Source organism: Podarcis pityusensis, assembly GCF_964106645.2.
Source record: "Podarcis pityusensis genome assembly, chromosome: 7".
Classification (NCBI taxonomy): domain Eukaryota; kingdom Metazoa; phylum Chordata; class Lepidosauria; order Squamata; family Lacertidae; genus Podarcis; species Podarcis pityusensis.
In genome coordinates this window covers 59,875,265-59,896,921 of record NC_138031.1, presented here as the reverse complement: position 1 = coordinate 59,896,921, position 21,657 = coordinate 59,875,265, and the positions used below count along the sequence as shown (strand labels likewise).

The 21,657-nt window shown below is 40.4% G+C and overlaps 1 protein-coding gene across 4 annotated transcripts in view; it reads left to right on the top strand.

The window, feature by feature from the left end:
- The first annotated feature begins 841 nt into the window (after positions 1–841).
- The window catches only part of CDKAL1 (CDKAL1 threonylcarbamoyladenosine tRNA methylthiotransferase), a 227,640-nt gene continuing 206,824 nt past the window's right edge, over positions 842–21,657 (top strand). The window contains exons 1-4 of one of the 4 annotated variants that reach the window (XM_081014203.1): positions 878–972; positions 2,220–2,253; positions 3,329–3,501; positions 5,334–5,446. In XM_081014203.1, coding sequence (XP_080870329.1) covers positions 3,332–3,501; positions 5,334–5,446 — 283 coding nt within the window. In that variant the 5' untranslated portion in view covers positions 878–972; positions 2,220–2,253; positions 3,329–3,331. Of the gene's footprint in view, positions 973–1,460; positions 1,570–2,219; positions 2,264–3,328; positions 3,502–5,333; positions 5,447–21,657 lie in introns of those variants that run through there. The other 3 variants (XM_081014205.1, XM_081014206.1, XM_081014204.1) reach the window with 3 other exon arrangements.

Here is a 21,657-nt window from a genome sequence, read left to right as displayed (position 1 = left end):
CCAAAAGGACCTGTCTGTCCTGTAGCAGATTTCTCAAAATAATAGAAGCAATAAAACAGGTCCCTTTCTCTGCCTTTATTTCATAAAATTTACACACTCTATGGTGATTGTAAAAAACAACAACAACCCTCAAGGCAGTTACAAAAAGATAGGGAAAATTCACAACCATACAGAAGTTAAAATACTAAAACATTAAAAGTACCCCAACTTTCGAAGCATCTGGTTAGGCTTCTCTAAACAATAATGTTTTAGTAGGTAGTAAGCACAATTATGTGCTCTACCATGTTTTCTGTCTTCATCTCAGGACTTGTGTCACCTGTGCTCTAGCTGCTGTTTGATTGCATGTAGCTCCCTAATGTCCTAAATAACCTAGGTGTTGAATGGCAGTTTTAATTATGTTTTGGCCAACATATTTGTAGAGCGTTTTTTGGGCGGTAACGGCCCGACCTTAGGGAAGTCCACCTACTTCAGTGCAACTCACTTCCAACAAACCAGGCGCAGCAAGGTTTCCGCTTCAAACCTAAATTAGCGATTTCCCACCTGTTCCTTTAAATTACTATTTAAAGGCATGCTTCAGTAGACCCCTCTGTGTTTGTGAGTGAGATTGATAGGGACGGGACAGCGACACGTACTCCTACGTACAACAGCACCCACCCAGGCAAGGGATGAATTTAACCTTCAAGCTGCTCCAGAATTTGTGACGTGAAAGGCGGGACCCTTCTTGGCTCTCCCCGTCCAATCAGACCGCGATTCTATTTCGGGAGCCAATCACACCACTTGGGGGAATCTCCCAGGTCCTCCCTTCTCTCCGTTGCGCGAAGCTGCCGGCGGCCTAAATTTGTCCTTTTTCGGACGCCGTCGAAAGGCCGTCTCTCTCTTTCCTCCCCCCTCCTTCCCGTTTAGCTGCGTAGAGGGGCGGCGTTCCATCATGGCGTCGTCCATGTGAGGCGAGAAGCGCGTCAGGTTCCGCAGGTGAACTTTTCGTTGTTGTTGCTGCTGCTGCCGCCGGTCGATGGGTGGGGTGGGCGAGCGGGCTAAGTAACGGCTTCCCGCCGTGAAAGCGGCCCGCAGCGTACAGTGGGGGCGCGGCGGTCAGAATGGGCCCATATGGCCCCTTCTCCTCCTCTAGCTTCTCCCTCTCAGCTTTCACGTGTCGCGTCGCCTTCAGACGCGAGCCGTTTCTCTTCCCGGCAGCGCGGCCCACCTCCCTCTTCTCCCCCAGCCGCGAATGTCCTTCGCGGGAGGCACCTCTCGGGGTTGCGACCCCACCCGCGGTTCTTTCGGTACAACCTCTTCGCAGCTTTGCCCAGGGAAAGAAGGCGGCTGAGGGCTTTCGCCGGGACTGAGGGGTCCGCCGTAGAGTTTTCAACTTCGGCTGTTGGGGTTCGAGCCACAAACGTGTGAAGACGACAGGAGGAGAGAGAGAGTGAGTTGCGTGTCTGATCCAGGGGGCCTTTTGTGGCCCCTAGGAAAACCGAGGACGCAGCTGGTGTGCGAAGCGGGCTGTTTTCTAGCGAGGGAAGCATCCAGCAGTGTTGAAGGATGTAAGGTTTTCCGCGACAAGATGCTGTGAGTCTCTCCCCCCCCCCCCCGGAAAGGTTTACATTTCTTAAAAAAAGGTTTTGAAAAACGAGTTTCCATCATATTCATATCCGTATCAGCCAGTAGAAAGGCCTTGAACTTACATACGCAAGTTAGCAGTTAGGCTTCTTAAGAAATATGTTTCATTTATTATTATTAAATTACAAGCTGAAGATGAAAATGAACACACACCGACACACACTCACACTTACATGAATCCAAACCTCAGGGGGAAAAAACATGTTATAATACACTATTTAGAATTTCAAAATACTCTTAATTTATTCATTCATTCTTGGCTGAAGTACATAAGACAACAGTGTATTCCTGTATCTACTGGTTGGATGGCATTAGGAAGGAATACCAGCATGGAGGAAATGAGACGCAGAAAGGCAAGTTCTTCCACTAGTTCTTTCATTCATTTCCCCCCAAACTAAGGAAAATGGTGGAAGGAATATGCAGTCCCAAGGCTCATTCCCAGTTTTCCTCAAAGTAGAATCTGTTGCATCTGTGTATACATGTATGAAATATCATTGGATGGAACCATGACTTAGGCATTTTGAATCATTTATTAAGTATCAGCCTTGGTGATTTATAGAAAGTATAATTGTGATTGAAAACCTTTTGATTTTTTTCAGGATAAAAAAATGCTGGAACTCCAAAGATAAAATAGTAAGTTAAGGTACAGTGTTGTTACAATAACCTATTTAGTGTTGCTGGGTTATAGTTTAAATTGCTAAGAACTATAGTGGGTTTACAGCTAGGGCCCAGATGAACAAGATGCATTCATCTGTTTTTACTGGGTGCTTAGTTCTTTAAGATAATGGGCCATCATACCAAGCATAAATATCTGTTACATCTTCTGAGATGCCATATCAGCAAATTTCAGACTCAGTTGTGTGTATATAGACACTGAGTAGAATGGGAACCACATGTGTAGCACCTGTTTGTGAGCTCAGTACTTCATCTAACTAGGGATGTGTGTACTGAAGACCCAGAACTAGATAAATTTCAAAGGGCATAATATTCCAGGCAAAATATTTAGCTAATCTGGTATTATCCATTGTTACAAACTGATAAAAGGCACATGGAATGTTTGTAGGCAATTGCTGAACTGTCTTGTATAGTAAATTAAGATATTACTTAAAGCATGTACTGGTTATAATGCTGGCAGGTACCCTTATTTCTGGCATTAGATAAGCCAGGTGTCGCCAATCATTTTGGGCCAAAGGGCAAGTTTGTAACCCAGAAAAGTGGTCAAGGGCATCACACGCACACATCACAACTAAACATGCTTCACAACCTACTTGACTAAAGTAGAATGTTTCTTTCAAACTTAATTTTGGCTGGGGCAGGGAGTGGACCCTATGAGCAATAGAGAAGGCATCTGTTGGCACATGTGTGCCTGTGGATGCGGTGTTGGCAACCCATTAGATAAGCTTTCATCAACATATATGGAAATATCAGTCACATTGACTCTTATTTAAAACTCAGGTGCCCAGCTTGATTCAGTGCTGCTGTTTAAAATGCATTATTAATTATTGGGCCATTTTTTCTATCTGTATGGTCTCTAACGGCATTTAAGTATTTTTATGAATATTGGGTTAACAGTTTTATAAATAAATTAGTCTAGTGTTGCTGTATTATTAAAAAGACATGAGGAATTGATTTTAATGTTTGCTGTGTAGAATAGTATGTATGTTTTTCCAGTTCTTGATCTTAACACTGTGTACTTAAATCTTCATAGAAAATGCCTGCTGTCTGTGATTCCCTCCTTGGAGACATTGAAGATATCATCTCAGAGCAAGACCCAAAGCCGCAAGACCTGCAGTTCAGGAGAAAAAATGTTATTCCTAAAGTGCGAAAACGCCATTCACAAAAAAATGTAGAAACAGATTATGATGATCCCCCAAGTGACAGGTATGTTTGTTTTTTGCCAGTCCTATGTGGAGAGATGGTTTTCGTTGCATAACTAATGTACACAATTGATGCTTTTGAATTATGTTGCTGGAGGAGACTCTTGAGAGTCCCATGGACTGCAAGAAGATCAAACCTATCCATTGGAAATCAGCCCTGAGTGCTCACTGGAAGGACAGATCGTGAAGCTGAGGCTCCAATACTTTGGCCACCTCATGAGAAGAGAAGACTCCCTGGAAAAGACCCTGATGTTGGGAAAGATGGAGGGCACAAGGAGAAGGGGACGACATAGACAAGATGGTTGGACAGTGTTCTCGAAGCTACCAGCATGAGTTTGACCAAACTGAGGGAGGCAGTGGAAGACAGGAGTGCCTGGCGTGCTCTGGTCCATGGGGTCACGAAGAGTCGGACATGACTAAACGACTAAACGACTAAACAACAACAATGTGGAGCGATAGAAAACACCAGCACTTGTACTGATTGAATGATTTACACTTGAAATAACCTGAAAACTTTAGGTCTTAATCTTGTTGAACATATTAATAACTTGAAATATTTTACTACACAGACTACAGTGTGTATTAGGTTAATTCTGTTTTAATATAGTGAGTTCTCTTTCTAACCTCATGCATTTCAAGTAACAGGACATTTGTCCTTTGTAAGTGAGAAAAATGGGTCTATGAGTATAAAGCTAAACAAGTAGCCTATTATACTTCCCTTGTTGCAGACTTCTCATAGTCTTCATGTTAGCCACTGTGAGAACAGGATGCCAGACTACGACTGATCCAGTTGGGCTTTTGTTAATGTTCTTGTGTAGATAGGGACCTTACACTAAATGGTGGTGAGGTACCCTCTTACAAAGAGCATGAGCCCTCCTGTGACGCAGTGGGTCAGTGTGTCTGGCTGTTAACCAGAAGGTTGGTGGTTTGACTTCACCCCCAAAGGTGCACTCCTCCAACATGTAGTTGCTACTGTTTATTGTTTTAGCTGTGATGTGTTTTAATGCTTATTCTAAATTGCATAAAAAAATATTATGACTTGTACAATCCCATGTTACTTGTTCATGAGTTTAGGGGGTCCTATGATGAGACAGAAAGCACCGGATGAAAACACACCTGCAGAAATGCCGTTGGGTACTGCAGAAAAGCTCTGCTGGCTGACTGCTCCACCAGCAGAGTTCTGCCTGAAAATGGAGCAGCACAGGGGAAGAGAGTGTTTGTGATGATTTCTAACCCCCCTGATTGCATGAACGTATTCACAGCAGAAGAGGGTCTGGAACAACTTAATCTCCCAGTGACTTCAGTGGAAGGATGTTGCAAACACTCCACAGCCATTACTACAGTGGATCTGATGTTTTCTACCTTTGGAAGAAATGTGACTGTAGCATTGCCTTGCCTGTTGAGTCTGTTATTGAGTCTTGGGATTTCATATAGAAGGGTGGGAGCAGTACTTGTAACAATATCTTTGTATCCCTTTAGCTGTGCTCCTACCTTAATCTGGATAGCTTCTTCTGTTAACATTTTATGATTTAACTTTTTTCTCAAGCATTTCAGGAATAAGATCTTTGTCCATCTTCTTTCCCATGCTTATCATTTTGTCACTATTGGATCAAAAGCCTATGCTTAATATTTTCACTTGGTGCAGTGCACACGAACATTCAGTAAATCATACATTTACAGTAATTTCTTTGCCAAAGGATATTGTGAGCACTGGTCATCATAGCCTTATACAGATTCTAAGTGGTAGTATTTTATAATGGCCAAAGCTTTGTTTTCTGATGTGGATGAAATGAAATGAATGCGCTTACCTATTTTCCTTGCCTTTTTCTTTGACAGTGTCATTCCTGGTGTACAGAAAATTTGGATACGCACATGGGGATGTTCTCATAATAGTTCAGATGGAGAATACATGGCTGGACAACTGGCTGCATATGGATACAGAATTACAGGTAATGATACATTTGAGCTCAGGATTGTATAGGAGCTTGAATATGCTGCCATGCTTTCTAGTGTCTTAATATTATTTAATATTACCCAATATCTGCAAAATGAACAGAGTTGACTTTCATTTGCTGTAGGATGGCTTTTTCTAGTAGCATAAATCCAGGCCTTTGAGGAAGTTCTTATTATAGGCATGCGAAACTGGAAAGACTTGAAGATTATCTAGTTTTTCTCCTGTAGTGAAACTGGGTCTGACCTGTCTGACAGAACTTATAACTATAGTTGTATATCTCCTAAGCAGGAGAAAGCACCCATCAAATTTACTAGTAAAAAAGGTACATTTTATGATCTTCAGTACAGATTTAATTACATTATCTTTACATCTAAAGGGGATGTTTAAAAAATGAGTACTGAGACTCCCAGGAAACTTTGAAGTTCCTATTATTTCTGACAAGGTGTAATAAATGTAGTGTTGTGGTGGGACTTGGTTTCACAAACACCCATGTTTGCTGATTATTCCCTTTTGTGTGAATGGAGGAAATGTAAAGCTTCTGATCATGGTTTGCAGCAAGCTGAGTATGGGGCTCTGGTTTCTAGTTCATTAACAGACCCAGGTATCGCATCAGGATCTGGGCTTTGTCAGGCTTATTTGTAAGGCTTTGTAGAAATGTGGAACACTTCTCTAGATATCCCTTCCAAAATGGTGAGCCTTGAACTCTACTCAAGTTCCAATGATAGTTCCAATATAAGCAACACAGGAACAACGTGTGGGGCTGTGCTGAGTAGTCATGCTCCTGACATTGCACACACTGATTAACTCTGTTCCTTGGCATCTTAACATATAGCACAAATATCTACAGGGAGGGAGCCATTGTGTGTGCCTGGGTTGCATGAAGGCTTTCATGCAACCTGGAACTCCGCACAATCAGTATTCCATTTTTGTGCATACCCTGTACAAAGTCTCCATCCCTGCAAGCTTTCACACTGGACATTCCAGGGGCGCCAACTATAGGGGGCTCAGGGTGTCTAAACACCCACAGAAAAAATTGTTGTAGGTGCTCAGCACCCAGACCGCAGGGCCCCACACGCAACTTCTGAGGTCTCGGAAGGCCTCAGACAGCATCTCTGAGGCCTTGCATGACCTCAGAGATGTTGTCCATGGCCTTCTGAGACCTTGGAACCCGACTTCCAGTAGCACCAGAAGTCAGGTTCTGAGGCTGGGGGGCACGCGTGATGTCATGATGTCACACTCACTGGGCACCCATAACCTGGGGCCCATGTTGGTTCCCCTGGCACATTCAGATGCTGGGAAGCAGAGGTTCTAGTTGGTGTGGCACCTCTTCCTTCCTCTCTGTTGCTTTATGTTGGAACTGTTAATGCCCAAGTAGGCATTGACTCAGAAATTATTTTGTGGAAGTGTTCTGCTTTATAAATACCACTGGTCGTAAAGCCTTTAATAACATTTAATGATTATTGCTGAGTTTCTTATCTCCTCCCCACTTATATCTGGCATTTTATAGACCTTAAATTGTACTTACCTTTAGTATGCCCTAGGTGGCAGTACTGGCTAACATCTTTGTGGTTGTTGTTTTTTACTAGCTGTGTTCCCAAAATGTAAAAAATGCATTTCTTGCATGCTCTAATAATTTTAAAGTGATAGTTAAGATACTGATTTCAATATTTTGAGTTAGGCATAATTTGTAGCAATTTATTTCCATACTCTTAATATATGGGACTTTCCTGTTTCTGTTGTTTGCTGACATCCTGAATTTCTTGTTGCTATAACAGGATTGACCTCAAAACCATTAAATGACTGTTTACTAATGGATAATTTTGGTTGATTTGGGTTAGTGTTGGTGTTGCAAAATCATAAAACTAGGCTTTATGTATACGTGTAAACTTAAAATTATATTTTCTGTTCAGGTAGACTGCAATTTTTTTAAAGGGAGTTGCACCTAGAAACTTGGATGCATAATACTTACTTTCAAATGGTAGTTTCATAAGTAAGTCACTACTCTTCCTTCCCTTTTAATAAGGACAATTTGAAGACCCACATCTTTTGTAGAATGTGACATATAGCTTCGGAGGTTTTGGGGCAACAAAATGGCAAATGAAACACCTTGTAAACAGTTGAAACATGATGCACACTAGGACAAAAGAATCCTAACTTCACATATGGTAATAGGATTTAAATTGTTGGTAACACCCAAGGAAAATAACTCTTGGGGTCATGGTGGCTAGCTCAATGAAACCATTTAGTTAGTGACTAAGCTGCAGTGCTGAAGAAAATAAATTCCATGCTGAGGATAATTGAAAAGGGCTTGAAAATAAAATGCCTCATATAATACTCCTCATATGCAAGTCCATGGTACAGTCACATTTGATTTAATTTCTGCACCTTAAAAAGAAATTGTACATCTGGCTATAGTGCAGAAAAGGTTAACCAAAGTGATTGAAGTGTTAGAGTATATTCCCTATGGAGAAAAGACTATAAGCATAGAAAAAAGATGACTGAAGGTTAGCATATTACGGTAGCTTATAAAATTATGGCGATATGGAGGGGCATTCTTCCTCATATTATTAAGATTTGACACTACTACAGTGGTACCTCGGGTTACATATGCTTCAGGTTACAGACTCCGCTAACTCAGAAATAGTACCTCGGGTTAAGAACTTTGCTTCAGGATGAGAACAGAAATCGTGCAGCGGCGGCACAGCAGCAGCAGTGGGAGGCTCCATTAGCTAAAGTGGTGTTTCAGGTTAAGAACAGTTTCAGGTTAAGAACGGACCTCCAGAACGAATTAAGTATGTAACCAGAGGTACCACTGTAATCACAAATGATTGGCTGTTGATTCAGAATGGATAATAAATTTGTTCAGCATTTATTTTATGGAACTTGCTTCCACAAGATGAAACGAGTTTAGGTGGTTTTTAAATGAAATTAGATAAACATAAGGAAGTCTGATCTATCAGTGGGTATCAGCCATGCTAGCTAAATATGACAGCCAGGTTCAGGGGCAGTGTTCTCCTGCATGCTAGAATGAGTGGGGGAAACGGTTGAGGGTTTTTTCCTTCATGCCCAATTGACAATTTTGTCTATAAGTCAATTTAAGTCATTTCCATGAGTAAAACTACCAAACAACAACATCTATCATTGGAAATGGAATTCTGGACTAGATTGATCCTTGGGCTCCTATATTCATTCTAAATTTCCCACAAATATTAACTATTTGTAGTAAATTCTGAAAAAGCTAGTGTTGATAGCAAATGCATTATTGAGAGCTGCAGGAGTGTTACAGTTTGACATAATGTATTTCGTAGATGCATATTTCCAATGGATTACTTTAATTAACTGGGTTGCTAGTATTTTCAGCGTGTTGCAAAATTCACACACTGATTTTCTCCTGGACCAATCCTAAACTCTTAGAAAAGGAACCCGACCGGCTTTTGTACAGTGTGAACATCCCTCTTCGCTGTCAGAGGTTGGAGGCCTTCGCATTGCTGCAGCAAAAAGCTCTACCTCTCTTGCTTATGTGTTCCGAGGGCAGTAAGACCGAAATGGGAGTGTGGATCAGGGTAGACTTCGGATGTGCCAGATATTACAGTCACATATCTGAAGGGAGGGAGGGAGGGACTGTGCCACCTTTGATGGTGGCATGATTTTCTCTCCCATTGCAAACAGTTGGAGGGAACATTTTAAAAAGGAAAAACTGGTGAGGTGAAAAACAAACCCACATTGAAGCTACCACCATTCCTTTTGTCTGGCCACAACAATTCTTGGTAAGACTTTTAAGAGTGGTAGTTCCTCCACTGCAGACTCTTTCTGAAACCGCTGTAGGGTTGCTGTGCCCTTTTCCAGCAACCTAGTTTCCAATTAGTTATGAATAATACTCCAGAAGTGAAATATTTTCTGTTTGAGGTGGTGCACATGCTACTTACATTTGGACAAAATTGCTATAAGTTCTCAAAAGCAGCCTGCCAAATTTGTTGCGGTAAAGCCCATTTTTCTGTCGAGCAGCGTTCTTTGTTTCATTGACATTTAGCTTACTCACCTTGGATGTATCTGGAATCTTTTGCTTTCCCGCAAAACACAGATTGGAAGGTCAGTTAAATGTTGTTGCTGACTTGGATGGCTTGTCAAAGACTAAAGTTTTCAGTTGCCAGCATAGGATGAATGCAGTTTGAGCTTTGCACTCAATTGCATGCTTGTGAGTATTTTGGCATTTCTGCCCTACCACAATGAAGCATTATTTTGTGTAAAAGCAGAGAGAGAGAGACTCCCACTGAGCAGAAGACACTGACATTTGTCTTCTATGTCAAATCTTTGGCACTGGGGTCTACTTACAATGCAGAGCAGCTTTGTCTTGGATGACTATAAATAGCTTTTTGACTTCAGCAAGCCAAAAGTGAATTGCTGTTGATTAGTAAAAGGTATTGCAATATAAAGGAGTGGGGTTTTTTGGCTTGCTTTTTAATGCAAGACAGATGCTCATATATTTTTAAGACCTTCAGACCTTGAAAGTTCATTGGCTAGATTTCAGGGGCAAAACATGCTTGCTCATTTGTTCTATACTGTGGTTGTTTGCTAAACTGAAATCCTAAATTGTATTCAGCTTTTTTAATAAAGTCGCTTATTTTTGGTGTGGCATCGTCCTGCTTTACAGGTTTTGTAGGATTTACCTGTCAGTGAAAAAGGGAGAATAAATCAAAGCATCCTATGAGTGTAATCATAGGATGATTTGTAATCAGTTTGTGCAAAGCATATATTTACAATGTTAGATCCAGTGAAATATTTTAATTGCCCTTTCTCACTTTCCATAATTCACAGCTCTTAATTACTATGACTTTGGAAAGGGCTATGTAAGTTTTAGGTTTTGACTGTAGTTTTGTGCACACTTACCTTGGAGTTAATCCTATTGAGTGTAGTGGGATTCATATCTGAGTAATAGTGTTTAAACAAAGCAAAGACAATCAATTATAAAATACCTGCAGAATTAGGTTATGGTAGGTCTTGGATGATACCTTGTTTAGTAAGCCAAGTATGAAAAATCTCTTCTCCATGCCCTATCTGGTCTTTCCATTTAAATGGAAGGGGCCCATGTGTAAGATCTCTCCTCTCTTTAGATCTGCATGGAACATGGACCTGTAACAAGAAGGGTATGCCAGGCCTACATCACTGATACCTGTCTGGCAATTAACTATTGCATTGAATTGGATCTGGTGCTGAGAATTTTGTAATACAATCATGTTAGTCTTCTCATTCCTCTCAAGTCCACTGTATTTTGTGCCAGCTGTGGTTTCTCAGTATATATCAGGGATAGTTTAATTTAGAGAGCATTGCAGCAGTCTGTCTTGTCTTTACAAAGACATAAACGATAGCTTACAGATCCCTACTTCCCAGGAAAGGTTTTGAGTGCATGTAGATGGCAGTCTGTCATAATACCATACAGCTACCATTTTGCCCTTCTAGCAATATTGATTAATAACATAAGAATAGCCCTGCTGGATGAGGCCCAAAGGCCTTTCTAGTCCAGGATTCTATTGTCACAGTGGCCAACCAGATGCCTAAGGGAAGCTCATGAGCAAGGCCTGGGCACAACAGTACTCTCTCAACTTGTGATTCCCAGCAACTTTATTCAGAAGCATTCTGTCTCTGACAGTGGAGGGAATGCATAGCTATTGTGGCCAGCAGCCACAGAATAGTCTTTATTGTGCAAGACTTTTTCTGATCTTTTGGAAATAAGTTCCATACTTTAACAGTGTGCTGTGTGAAGAGGTGCTTTCTTTTGTCTGTCCCAAGTCTTCCAACATTCAGCTTCCTTAGATATCCCCAGGTTCTAGTATTGAGAGGATTTTTTCTTCCCATCTACTCTCTCCACACAATGTACGCTTTAATCACCTCTATTTCACTTGCCATTTTTTCAAAACTAAAAAGCTCGAAATGTAGTAATGCTCTAGCCTCTTGGTCATTTTAGTTGCGCTTTTCTGAGCCTTTTCCAGCACTACAATATCCCATGTACCTTCTTGTCTGCTTACTTTTTGGGGGGTCAAAGTTTGTGTTCCTTTTTGTTCTCATTCAGACAGTACTTTTTCTTAATGGTAATTATGGCTTACATTGCCACCGATTTTAATTATGGTTAGTGTTAGCAAGGCATTGCTGTTAACCAGCCTTGCAGCTACTAAAGTCTTAGTTAAGAGCAGTGTTAAATATTGTTAAGTTCTCTCAAAAGACAATGGATGTGCCTCTGGGGTGAAGTCAAACCACTGGTTATCAGCACTGAAGGGACCTCCCTGGGGTGCAAGCCTGGGCAGTATGTATGTATGGAGGTCCTGACCCTGCTCTTGGTGTTGCTGAGGAAAGCAGAGTAATACTTTTAAGCTGGTTTGGCACTAGCTTAGTTGCAGGAGTTGCGGAAGGAGGTGCACAAGGTGCCATAAAACTGTCTTAGGGACTCCACTCCTGATTTGTGACTTGTGTAGAGTTTATTCCTTAGCCATTTCTTTTCCTGAAGATATCCCGCAGAGGTTTAGGACCAGAGTTTTCCTTCTCCTAGATGGGCTAACTTTCCAGGTTGACGAGCCCCATCTCCCCCTCACTTCCCTAGCACATGCACTATTCATCTCGTCCGCTCAATCCACTGGAGCCTGTCTTCGCATGCAGGGGAAGCCCCTAACTCACTGACACTGAGGGTTTCAGACCCATTGGCTACTCTCACCTGGTTTAGCCTGCCAGTTGAAGCCCTTCCTAGGGTGTGGCTGCTGTCGCATGTTGACAGCTTCTAGGAGCCACAGGTGAGAGCTGAGTGCGGGGTGGGGACCAAAGGTGGACAAACCACCCCAGAAGGAGCATGATGTGTCCCCCACCAGAGGTGCTACCCCTCCCCTAACACCCCATACACCCCAATTATAGCAGTAGAAGTATATAGTATTTAACCACTACAGTTGTACCTCAACTCCCAAACGCCTTAGGAGTCGAACGTTCCGGCTCCCGAATGATCGAAAACCAGAAGTGAGTGTTCTGGTTTTCGAACGTTCTTTTGGTAGCCGGACATCCGATGGGGTTTCTGCGGCTTCCGATTGGCTGCAGGAGCTTCCTGCATCCAATCAGAAACTGCATTTTGGTTTTTGATTATTTTGGAAGTTGAACTGACTCTGTTTGACTTCCGAGGTATGACTGTATTGAGGTTTACAGGGATAATTTTTATCTTGTGATGTTAACCATGGATCTGAGATTGGGAGCATTGGCTATCCTACACAGATACTTTCTATTTTATTCTCTAGGAATCATACAATTACTTGCCAGAAGATGGCACTGTTTATCCATACTTAAAATAGGCCTTTATAGAAGATCTTGCTCATGAAGACTTCAAAAAGCACTGACACTTGGTTAAAAAGATTAAGTTTTATTAGATTTAATTTTCAGTATTTGTCACATAATAGATCAAATGAGAAATAATCACCTAGCTTATGAACAGCCTTTTACATTGCTGAGGTTGCTTCATATTTTCCAGGTGGCATCTATTAAACAGTAGTAAGGTTCCATTTAAATTGCTGTACTGTTATGAATTAAACAATATTGCATGTCTTTAGCCTTTCTAAACACCCTGGCAGATATATTTTCTTGTTTTTACATAATTTCTTGCATAAATAAGCAATCAAAAGTTTAGACCAAATTATGAATAGTATGTCATGACATCTGAGAAGTTGGTAATTAGCATAGTTTCTCCACTTATTAATCTGCATTTTGTTTTACTAGGGCAGTTTATTATCAAAACTGGGATGAAACAATTACGGACATTGAGACTGCAAATGATACAGTTTCCTGCACTATGTCCTCAATATAAATATGTCTGGGTAATGATGCTTCATTGTATTATGTGCAATTTTCGAAAGCGTTCATTCATGAAAAGAGTCTGTATCCAAATAAAGCTTTCTGGTGTTAGGACGTTAGCAACATGCTTTAGATTGGACTTTCTCTGTCCAATCAGAGTGGTATACGTTTTTTTTTTTCATTACGATCCATGTTAGCTAGTGGTTCTTGCTGATAAGCTGGGAATAGGGAGTACCAAACAGTTGTGTCTCACTTACCATAAAGGCTTGGTGTGTCGTCTTACCAAAAACCCCATAACCCACAACCAGGTATGGCATATTTTTTCATCTTTTCCAGGTACGCAAGTTGTGAAAGTTGCTTCCCCGTATGAGAAAAGCTATTACGAGAGAGAGAGACAGAGAAACAATTAAAGGTCCTATTTTGCAGCTGCTGCGACCTCCCTTTTCAAAATTACACTTTGGGAGATACAAATTGACAGATAAGTTAGCAGATGACATGCTTTCTGGAATCATGAGCTAAATATTTGGCAGAACCTATGTCGTCTACCAAATAAAGGACACTGTCCTTGATGCTGCATAATATTTATTTTGTATAGCTTTGCATGTGTTATGTACTGCTTATTTCTACAGCACTGATGTATTATGTACTGTTTATTTCTTCAGCAGTGATCCCAGCACTGCTTTGGGGCTAATATCTTCACAAGTAAATTAAAAGTACTTGTGTGGTTCTGAGGTACGCAGCATACAATAAACTTGACTTCATGAATTTGTCTTAATGGTATTTGAAATAGCTTAAAGGTTTTGACAGGAGCCATGCACATTTTAAAATTCTAGATAGAGTTGGCTTTAATTCTAGGTGATTTAGGGATTGAATTTGTAATATGGTGCTTTTGGTTTTTGCAACTTGAAGTGGCATAGGCCAAAAGTAGTTTGTTTGCTTGTTTTTGAATGAAAGCCTTTCTAAATCTGTTTAGTTAGGTAATGTCAATACACAGTCAGATGAGTATTAAAGAGAATAATAAACGCTGAAACTTTATCAAACATTGGTTATTTTTGTACCGCAGTGGGTAGTGCTATATGGTATTCTTATACATGACCACTGACAGTGTTTCTTGTAAGAATGGATACAGAGTACAGGAATTAGATTCCTTAAAAGTGGATTAGTTCTCTGCCTCACTTTTTGAAGATGAGTGTGATGCAGGTTATAAAGACACTTTCATTCCTTGAACCTAGTTTAAAAAATAAAAAGTTACATTTCGTGTTCTCTTTTCAATCTACAGGTTTTCACAGGCTTTGCAATTGAAGCAAAGGCATTTGCTAGGACTTGTTAGTTGTAGCTGATGTTAATTTTTTCATGCCATAATTGGATTTGCAGAGTGTTCCAAGAATGATTTACTGTCCAGTTCTGCATGTCTTCTTTGGACTGGTCGTCAGCTTCCAAACATTTCTAGATTACAGCATGAGCCACTGAACTACCCAAACTGGTTGATGAGAACAGTACATGGTGGAGCAACTCCTCCCCTTCCCATAATCTTTTCAGAAACCAGTTTTTAAATAGAAAAGTCTAACTTCAAGATACTTCCTAGATGCCATTTTGCCTAACCTCTGCTTTAGAAGAAGCATACTCAGAAATGAGTAACATTTTTTCCTGTGAGTCCATATGTTTAGAGAATATCCTTATTTTCTAATAACTTGAAGGCCTGCAATCCACAGCTTCTAGCTTCTTGGCTGCATCCCTGGTTCTACTTTGTGTTTTACTAGTGTTTGCTGTGTTGGATCATCTCAAAATGGAACGTTTAAAAGAAGAGGATCCATTTATTATTGAGCAAAGAAAAATCCCTAATGGAGAGAGAACTTTTTCACTTACAATTCACTTGCTTAACTCCTGGCTCAAGTCCCAAGGTCTCAATTTCTTTTGCCAGAAAAATACTTCTCTTCCTTGAAGCTTGGAGCTGTTCAGACTCAGTGCTATCCAAGCAATGTCCATGCCAAAAATCTGTTTCCTTCAGCATTCGATACCAAAGTAGATCTGTTAGATGCATGTTATAATTTCTTGGTGAAAATGATTATAAAGGCATGTATTGTGTTCAAATAAGCTAGGAAGACTGAACATATTCTCATTAAGAAGACTGGGAAAACATAAGAGTGACATTTTGGTTTGGAACTTCAGGTTTATAAGTATCTGAGGAGAGACAATATTTCACTTTGGCTTTCAGGCATACTGCCATTGCACACCATATCATTCAGGCAATAATGTCAACATTCTTCTTGGAACTACATTTAGAGCTCCTTGCAAGGGTAGACTTGGAACAAATAACATTTTTAAGTCTGTTATGTTTGTATAGCTTCCTTAACTCATGATAGCTGAAACATACTTTTATGATTTAAATCCGGAGGCAAACTTTCCTTTTACAGCCATAAAGGTTTTTAAGTGGATAAGAATAAGAATAAATTGTCCTTGGAGGAAAATGGCCTGTGATTTGTGTGAATTTCCTGATTAGAAGCAAGCAAATCTGGACCACTGATTCATGCAGTAATGCAACAGGCAGCATTCTTTGAGGGCAGCTTCTGCTGCATCTTTGCATCTTATTGTATGATCCAACTGCACCTTTGAAGAGGCACAATACCTAATACCTAACTCAGGCAGAGTTAGGTGTCACTCTCTTGAGCCAGCACTCTGGTGGCAGCAGCTCCTGCTTGCTACTGGCCTAGTTTAGCACCTTATCCCAGTGAATCACAAACAGTACCTTTTGGGAAAGGCCCTTGACCAACCATGCAGGAAGAGTGGCAACCAACCCTGTCCCCAGACTCCTATCTGTATCACATGTGCACCTGTGTTGCTCGGCTCATGTGGTGCGTACAGTTGCTGCAGTGCAGAAATCGTTCAGGTAGAGCAGGAGTCAGATGATGCAGTGAATGAGGGCAGCAAGAGTTGTGTGTGCCACACACCTTGCTTGCTGCCATTAGATGCTGTGGAGGACATTGTCCCATTACCAGGGTTGAAGTACAATTCAGCTACCAGCCCAGTTGGCTTCTGTGTATTTAATGAAAGTTTACCATCTTTGACTTGTGCAGGAAAATTTCTTGAGCTGACTCCATTTAGAAGGAGGTCGTGCTAGAGCAGTAAATCATGCAAAGACCCAGTAGGTGGTCTCAATCCCAGGTGGGTGCTTTTGCATGTGTGTTGGCTAGAACTCAGATCTATACCTCTTACACCGTATTGTGGGATGCACTAATATGGCATGGGGAAACTGTTGATGTGCAGCAGTAAATTAATAGCTCACCAACGCCTTCAATTTTCTTATTTTCAGCACATTAGCGGTTCTTCTCATGGTGCATTAATTGTCCGAGTGTTCACTACTGGAACTAAGCATTTGTGCTTTATCTATCCAACCAATTTGGAGTGACATAATGAAGTTTCATTGTAGTACTCCACTACACCTTATTGGGTTGGAGGTTTCTACTATTGCCTTGTGTCCAACTCCTAATTATATTGCTGTGTGCAGTTTTTCCTATGGGCCTTTATTCTTTCTCATTTCTGTATGGTTGTTGTGAAGTTCTATCCTATCTTAACATAGATGACTAAAAACATTTTAAATGATCATCCCTAGTTGATGAGCTATCCTGAACCAGAACTTCCTATCAGTCACCCACCCCTATAAATTTGGTTTCAAAGCTTAGAGCTTTTCAAACTCTGGTAGTCTAGTCCTATGCAGTTTAAATGGAGCCACTCCCCCCTCTCTCTTTTGTACAGGCTTGACTATAAAACAAACACACACTTTATTCATTTTATTCGGTGTTTTTGTACTTCCTGTTTCATCCATTTTGGTGCACAGGGTTACTATTCTCAGTGTGTATCACATCTAAATCCTCCTTTCCAATACCACCTTCTCCTCTCTCTACTCATCAGTCTGGCCTTGCATTTTGAACATGTACCATTTCTGAAGGCAGGAGTTTGGAGTTTTGATTGTGGACTTCAACATGCTACCTAGAAACCTAAATTATTCTTCCAGGATTTCCAAAAATATATTGCAGAGCTATTGATACAATCAATGATTTTGGCCCTGGGCCACAAGCCCAATAACAGCATTTTTTCTCTCTCCCTAATTATTTAATATCCTACTGTACCAGAACCCCTGCCTCTCTGGAGGTCCTGACGCTTCCCATGCAAGGATAACAGTTAATCACTTAAGAAGGGTTCTTTTCTAGTGGTTTGCTTCTCTTTTTGCCCTCTTGCTCCGTGGCCTATTTTCCTCTGTGAAATGCGAGTTGTCATTATGGGACAGGGGCTCCTATTACAACCCCAAAGCTTATGTCTGCTTATTTGCCAGTGCATCTCAGCTTTTCTAAATTAGCCATTTTTGCCTCAAACAAAGCAAATTTGTTTCAAGAATGAGGGCTATGTTACTCTCAGCAGAAACTGAATTCATTTACTTCTTCCGTATCTACTTTCCAAATATATTTTCTGTTTGTTCAAGGAGTCTTTCGATAGGCTTCTGCTTTTTATTTGGGGGGGAGGGCACAGCAGCCCCTAACTCTGAGAACCACTGCTGCTGTCTTAAAAGAAATTTCCTTCCATTTATGGCAGTAACAATAGATACTTAAGGAGTTATTAGTTTGTGCGTCTTACCTTTTTCCTGATTCTTTTCCAGCTCCTATAAGACTTTCTCCCCTTTACTAAAAAGCCTCTGTGTCCCTTGCCATGGTGGCTCAGCAGCTGTTGTGCAACATTCATCAACTAGATGAACTACCTTTCTTTCCAGATAATTGAGTAAAATTTGACTGACTTGTTTGCTAAGAATTTGTAAATAAAGGTAGATATATACTAGTATGGAAGCCCAAAGTATGACCTTCAGAATTTCATTGAAACTATCTAAATTAGTTGGGTCTTATTCTCCTCAGATATGGGATGGGGCAATTAAAGGCTAGTTCTGGTATATCTAATACTTGCCTTGCAGTGCCACCACCGTTTTTGATTACTGTTTTGGGTAGATAGCGTACTGAACCTCTATAGCATGCATTTTAATGAGAACATTACTTTCCCCACCTGCTGGAAGTTGGAATGGCTATTGACCTGAAATGAATGCACATGTTCAGTATTAATACTTCATGTTTCAGTCCAGACAAAAGTCTTTCAGTGTGGCATGCACGTAGTCAAAGTAAATTAATGTTTAAAGCTTGAACATTTTAAGTTCAGCTGGAGTCTGCAACATTTGTAATAATCCTGGAGAAGCTATTTAAACAGAATTGCTGAGTACTCTTTATCCTTGATGCACAGTTTGCGCAGGTAGGCTTGGCAATGCTAGATAACTGGTCTTAATTTAAATTAATCAATATCATTTTAAAACCCACTGGAATATCTTTATGAAAAGTATTTGCAAGCCCTTGGAATATTTCAGTTAATACAGTTCCAGTGCATTTTGCACATCCAAGTGTAGTGCACATGTTATATATTTAATGTTGGGAGAGATCTCATACAAATATAGAATGTTAAAGAATGGACGGCTAAGAGACATCCATCATCAGAAAAGTGGTTCTGAAAAAAGAGGCCAATGTCATCCGTCAAATCTTTAAAGTAGAATGCATCAGACCAAAGAATTTAATAGAGAGCTTATATAATTAACTTTATAAATACAAGCACTGCATAGATACAGCAATCAATGCCTCCTGTCTTTTTGTGTGTGTCTTTTTCTTGTTTTCAAACCTAATACATGTCAGTAGAGCAGGAGACTTGTAATCTTAGGGTTATGGGTTCGAGCCCCCATGTGGTGTGGAAGATTCCTGCATTGCAGGGTTTTGGACTAGATGACTCTTGTGACCCTTTCTAACTCTACAATTCTATGATTCTAAATATGTTCAAACTTATTAACCTGATGTATATTACCATAAAAGACTGCCTTCAATGTTTTATTTAAGTTGAGATGAACACAATTCATTTTTGTTCATCTTCAGCTAGGCCAATAAGAGAATACAGTAGTGCAAAATCAGTTTAATAAATGCCCCCCTCCCCTGACCTTGGTGCAACTGTTTAAAGAGACATTCTGATTCTTTCTGAGGTATTTGGGATTGTGAAAACTCAGAGAAGGTTCCAAGGCTTCAGGAGCAGCCGGGTTGGGGCCAGGAGTCTCCAAAGGACACCCGCTTAGCTCTGGAAGAGCTCTGAATCTGCTTGATTTGGCTGGGAATTCAGGATTTCCTTGAATCAAAGGCACACCCCTGCTAACAATATAGTTCAGAGGGGAAATGCTGGAAGTACTATTTCTAATCTAGTGTGATATTTGCAGTGTGATATATTTTTCCTGGGTTTAATTCAGATTTCAGCACCTGTGCAGCTTTGGGTGCCCATATGGAAATTATGTGGGCATATGACTTTCTTTAAATACTGCATTAAAATGTTGATGCATATTTAAGGAAACAGTCACATGCCCACTGTGACAGTCTTTCTGCTTTAGAAACTGGTTTTCTCAAGGGCTGTAGGAAATGTTCTTTTAATTGTAATGTTGATCCTTCAAGTCCTTTTCAGAAATAGATGTTGCCTCTTATTTTTGCTTTTATATGATGGGAAATTGCACAGCTGAAAAAAATTAATAAAGTCATATTTGCCAATACATCAGCCACTGAACGTAGCATGTTCATTGCTGATCAATTAGTTCAGAGCTCCAGAGCCACTACTGCCTTTATCTTGCTCTTTTCCTCCCATATAATGGTCACAGCAAGTAAATAATGGGTGATATCAGCCTGAGGAGCAGCACTTCTTTACAGCAAGCTATGGCCCTCTTTTAATATATGCCACTGTGTCTTTTCGTATGGTCAGATAAGCATGACCTACATTAAAAGGGCCCTATGGATATGTCTAGTGCATCACTGTCTCTTTGGATTCTTTGCAGTGCATTGCAGATGCTCCTTGGCAGCTCCCACACTTTGGGACGACATGAGTAATGTAATGGTTTTGAACTGCATCACTGCCAGCAGACAGCAGAATGTGGGTTTGGTTTCCTGTGAAATCTTACTTGTAAGGATTGCATTCAGAGATAGAAGTTGCCTTCAACCTCTCCTCTCCTTTTCACATTGTAGAATATATGGGGTATTCCTACTACTTTGTCATCAGCTGCTCTGGAGCTGAATTGCGTATTATACGTACATTTACATGTACATCTTTTTTTTAAAAAAAAAAAAGACCTGTACAAATAATTATTTTAGAATAATATTGCACTTTCTCTGTTTGGAAAGCATTCCATGCACACCAGTAATTCTTTATAAATGTGAACATTATTCTACATTACAGAGGTCAGCTTCTTTTGTTTTTATTTCACGTCTTGAAGCAAGGTTTCCAAGTCAGGAACAAGGCTGTGATTTTTGCTTACACTTTGTCTCTCTCTTACCCTCCTCCCTACCCCCAACTAGAGACAATGACCTGGTTTGAATGTAATGACATTGGAATGATAAACCATCATTTGTTGGCTTGAGAATGAGTCCTGTAACTATGCACTCACTCCCCCCCCCCCTTTCCTCACCACACACCCAGCATTGGTGCCTAGTATGGCTGATTTAAACGTACAGTTTCCTGTTACATCCAAATCAGGAAATTGTGGTTTAATCCCTGCTTACTAACTAGGATGTAAAACTAGGGATCCAATCATGTTATTGGCACCAAAGTCAGACATGTAAGGCAAGGAGAGGAAGAAGTGCAAGAGCATACAGCTCGCTATCTTTCTAATAGACCATCATTTACTGGCCTAAAATCATTATGTTTGAATTAGGCCAATATCTGTAAAAAATCCTGAAACTGACCATGTATGAAATTTGTCTGGCACTTAACCAAGACCATGCAGTCAGGGCTGTGCAGATCTATGTAAACTGAAATAACTATTTCCTTTTGTCTTAAAGTTAGGGATTTTTTTTGGGGGGGGGTTCATGCTTTGCCATGCTTTACTAGAAATTATTTGTGTTCTACTGGGAAGCCTACCTCATACTTCAGTAACCTGAAAATAATCTGTTGCTTTGATTTTGAAAATCCTCTTCTTATACATACACATGTGCTTTCTTTTTTCACGCCAGTTCTTCCTTCCTGCAAAACTGCCCCTTAACCATATAACCCCACCTGTTTGGTTACCTGCCGTCTAACTTACATTTATTTCTCTTCATATTGCGGAGGAAAAGTTGAAAACAGTTCAACCAGTAAAAAGAAGCAGTTTGTGTTTTGTAGATTTCCAGATTTACATATTAGTAAATCATTGCTTCAGCCTTTATCAGATGTTTGCACAAAAGAAACACCCTGCTAGAATTATATTTGAAGCAGACCATCTGCTGTGGTTCCCAGTGTTGTCAGAAAGATAAGAAATGAGCAGTTTCCACAATGGTACCACAAAAGGCTGGCTCTTTATGTGTA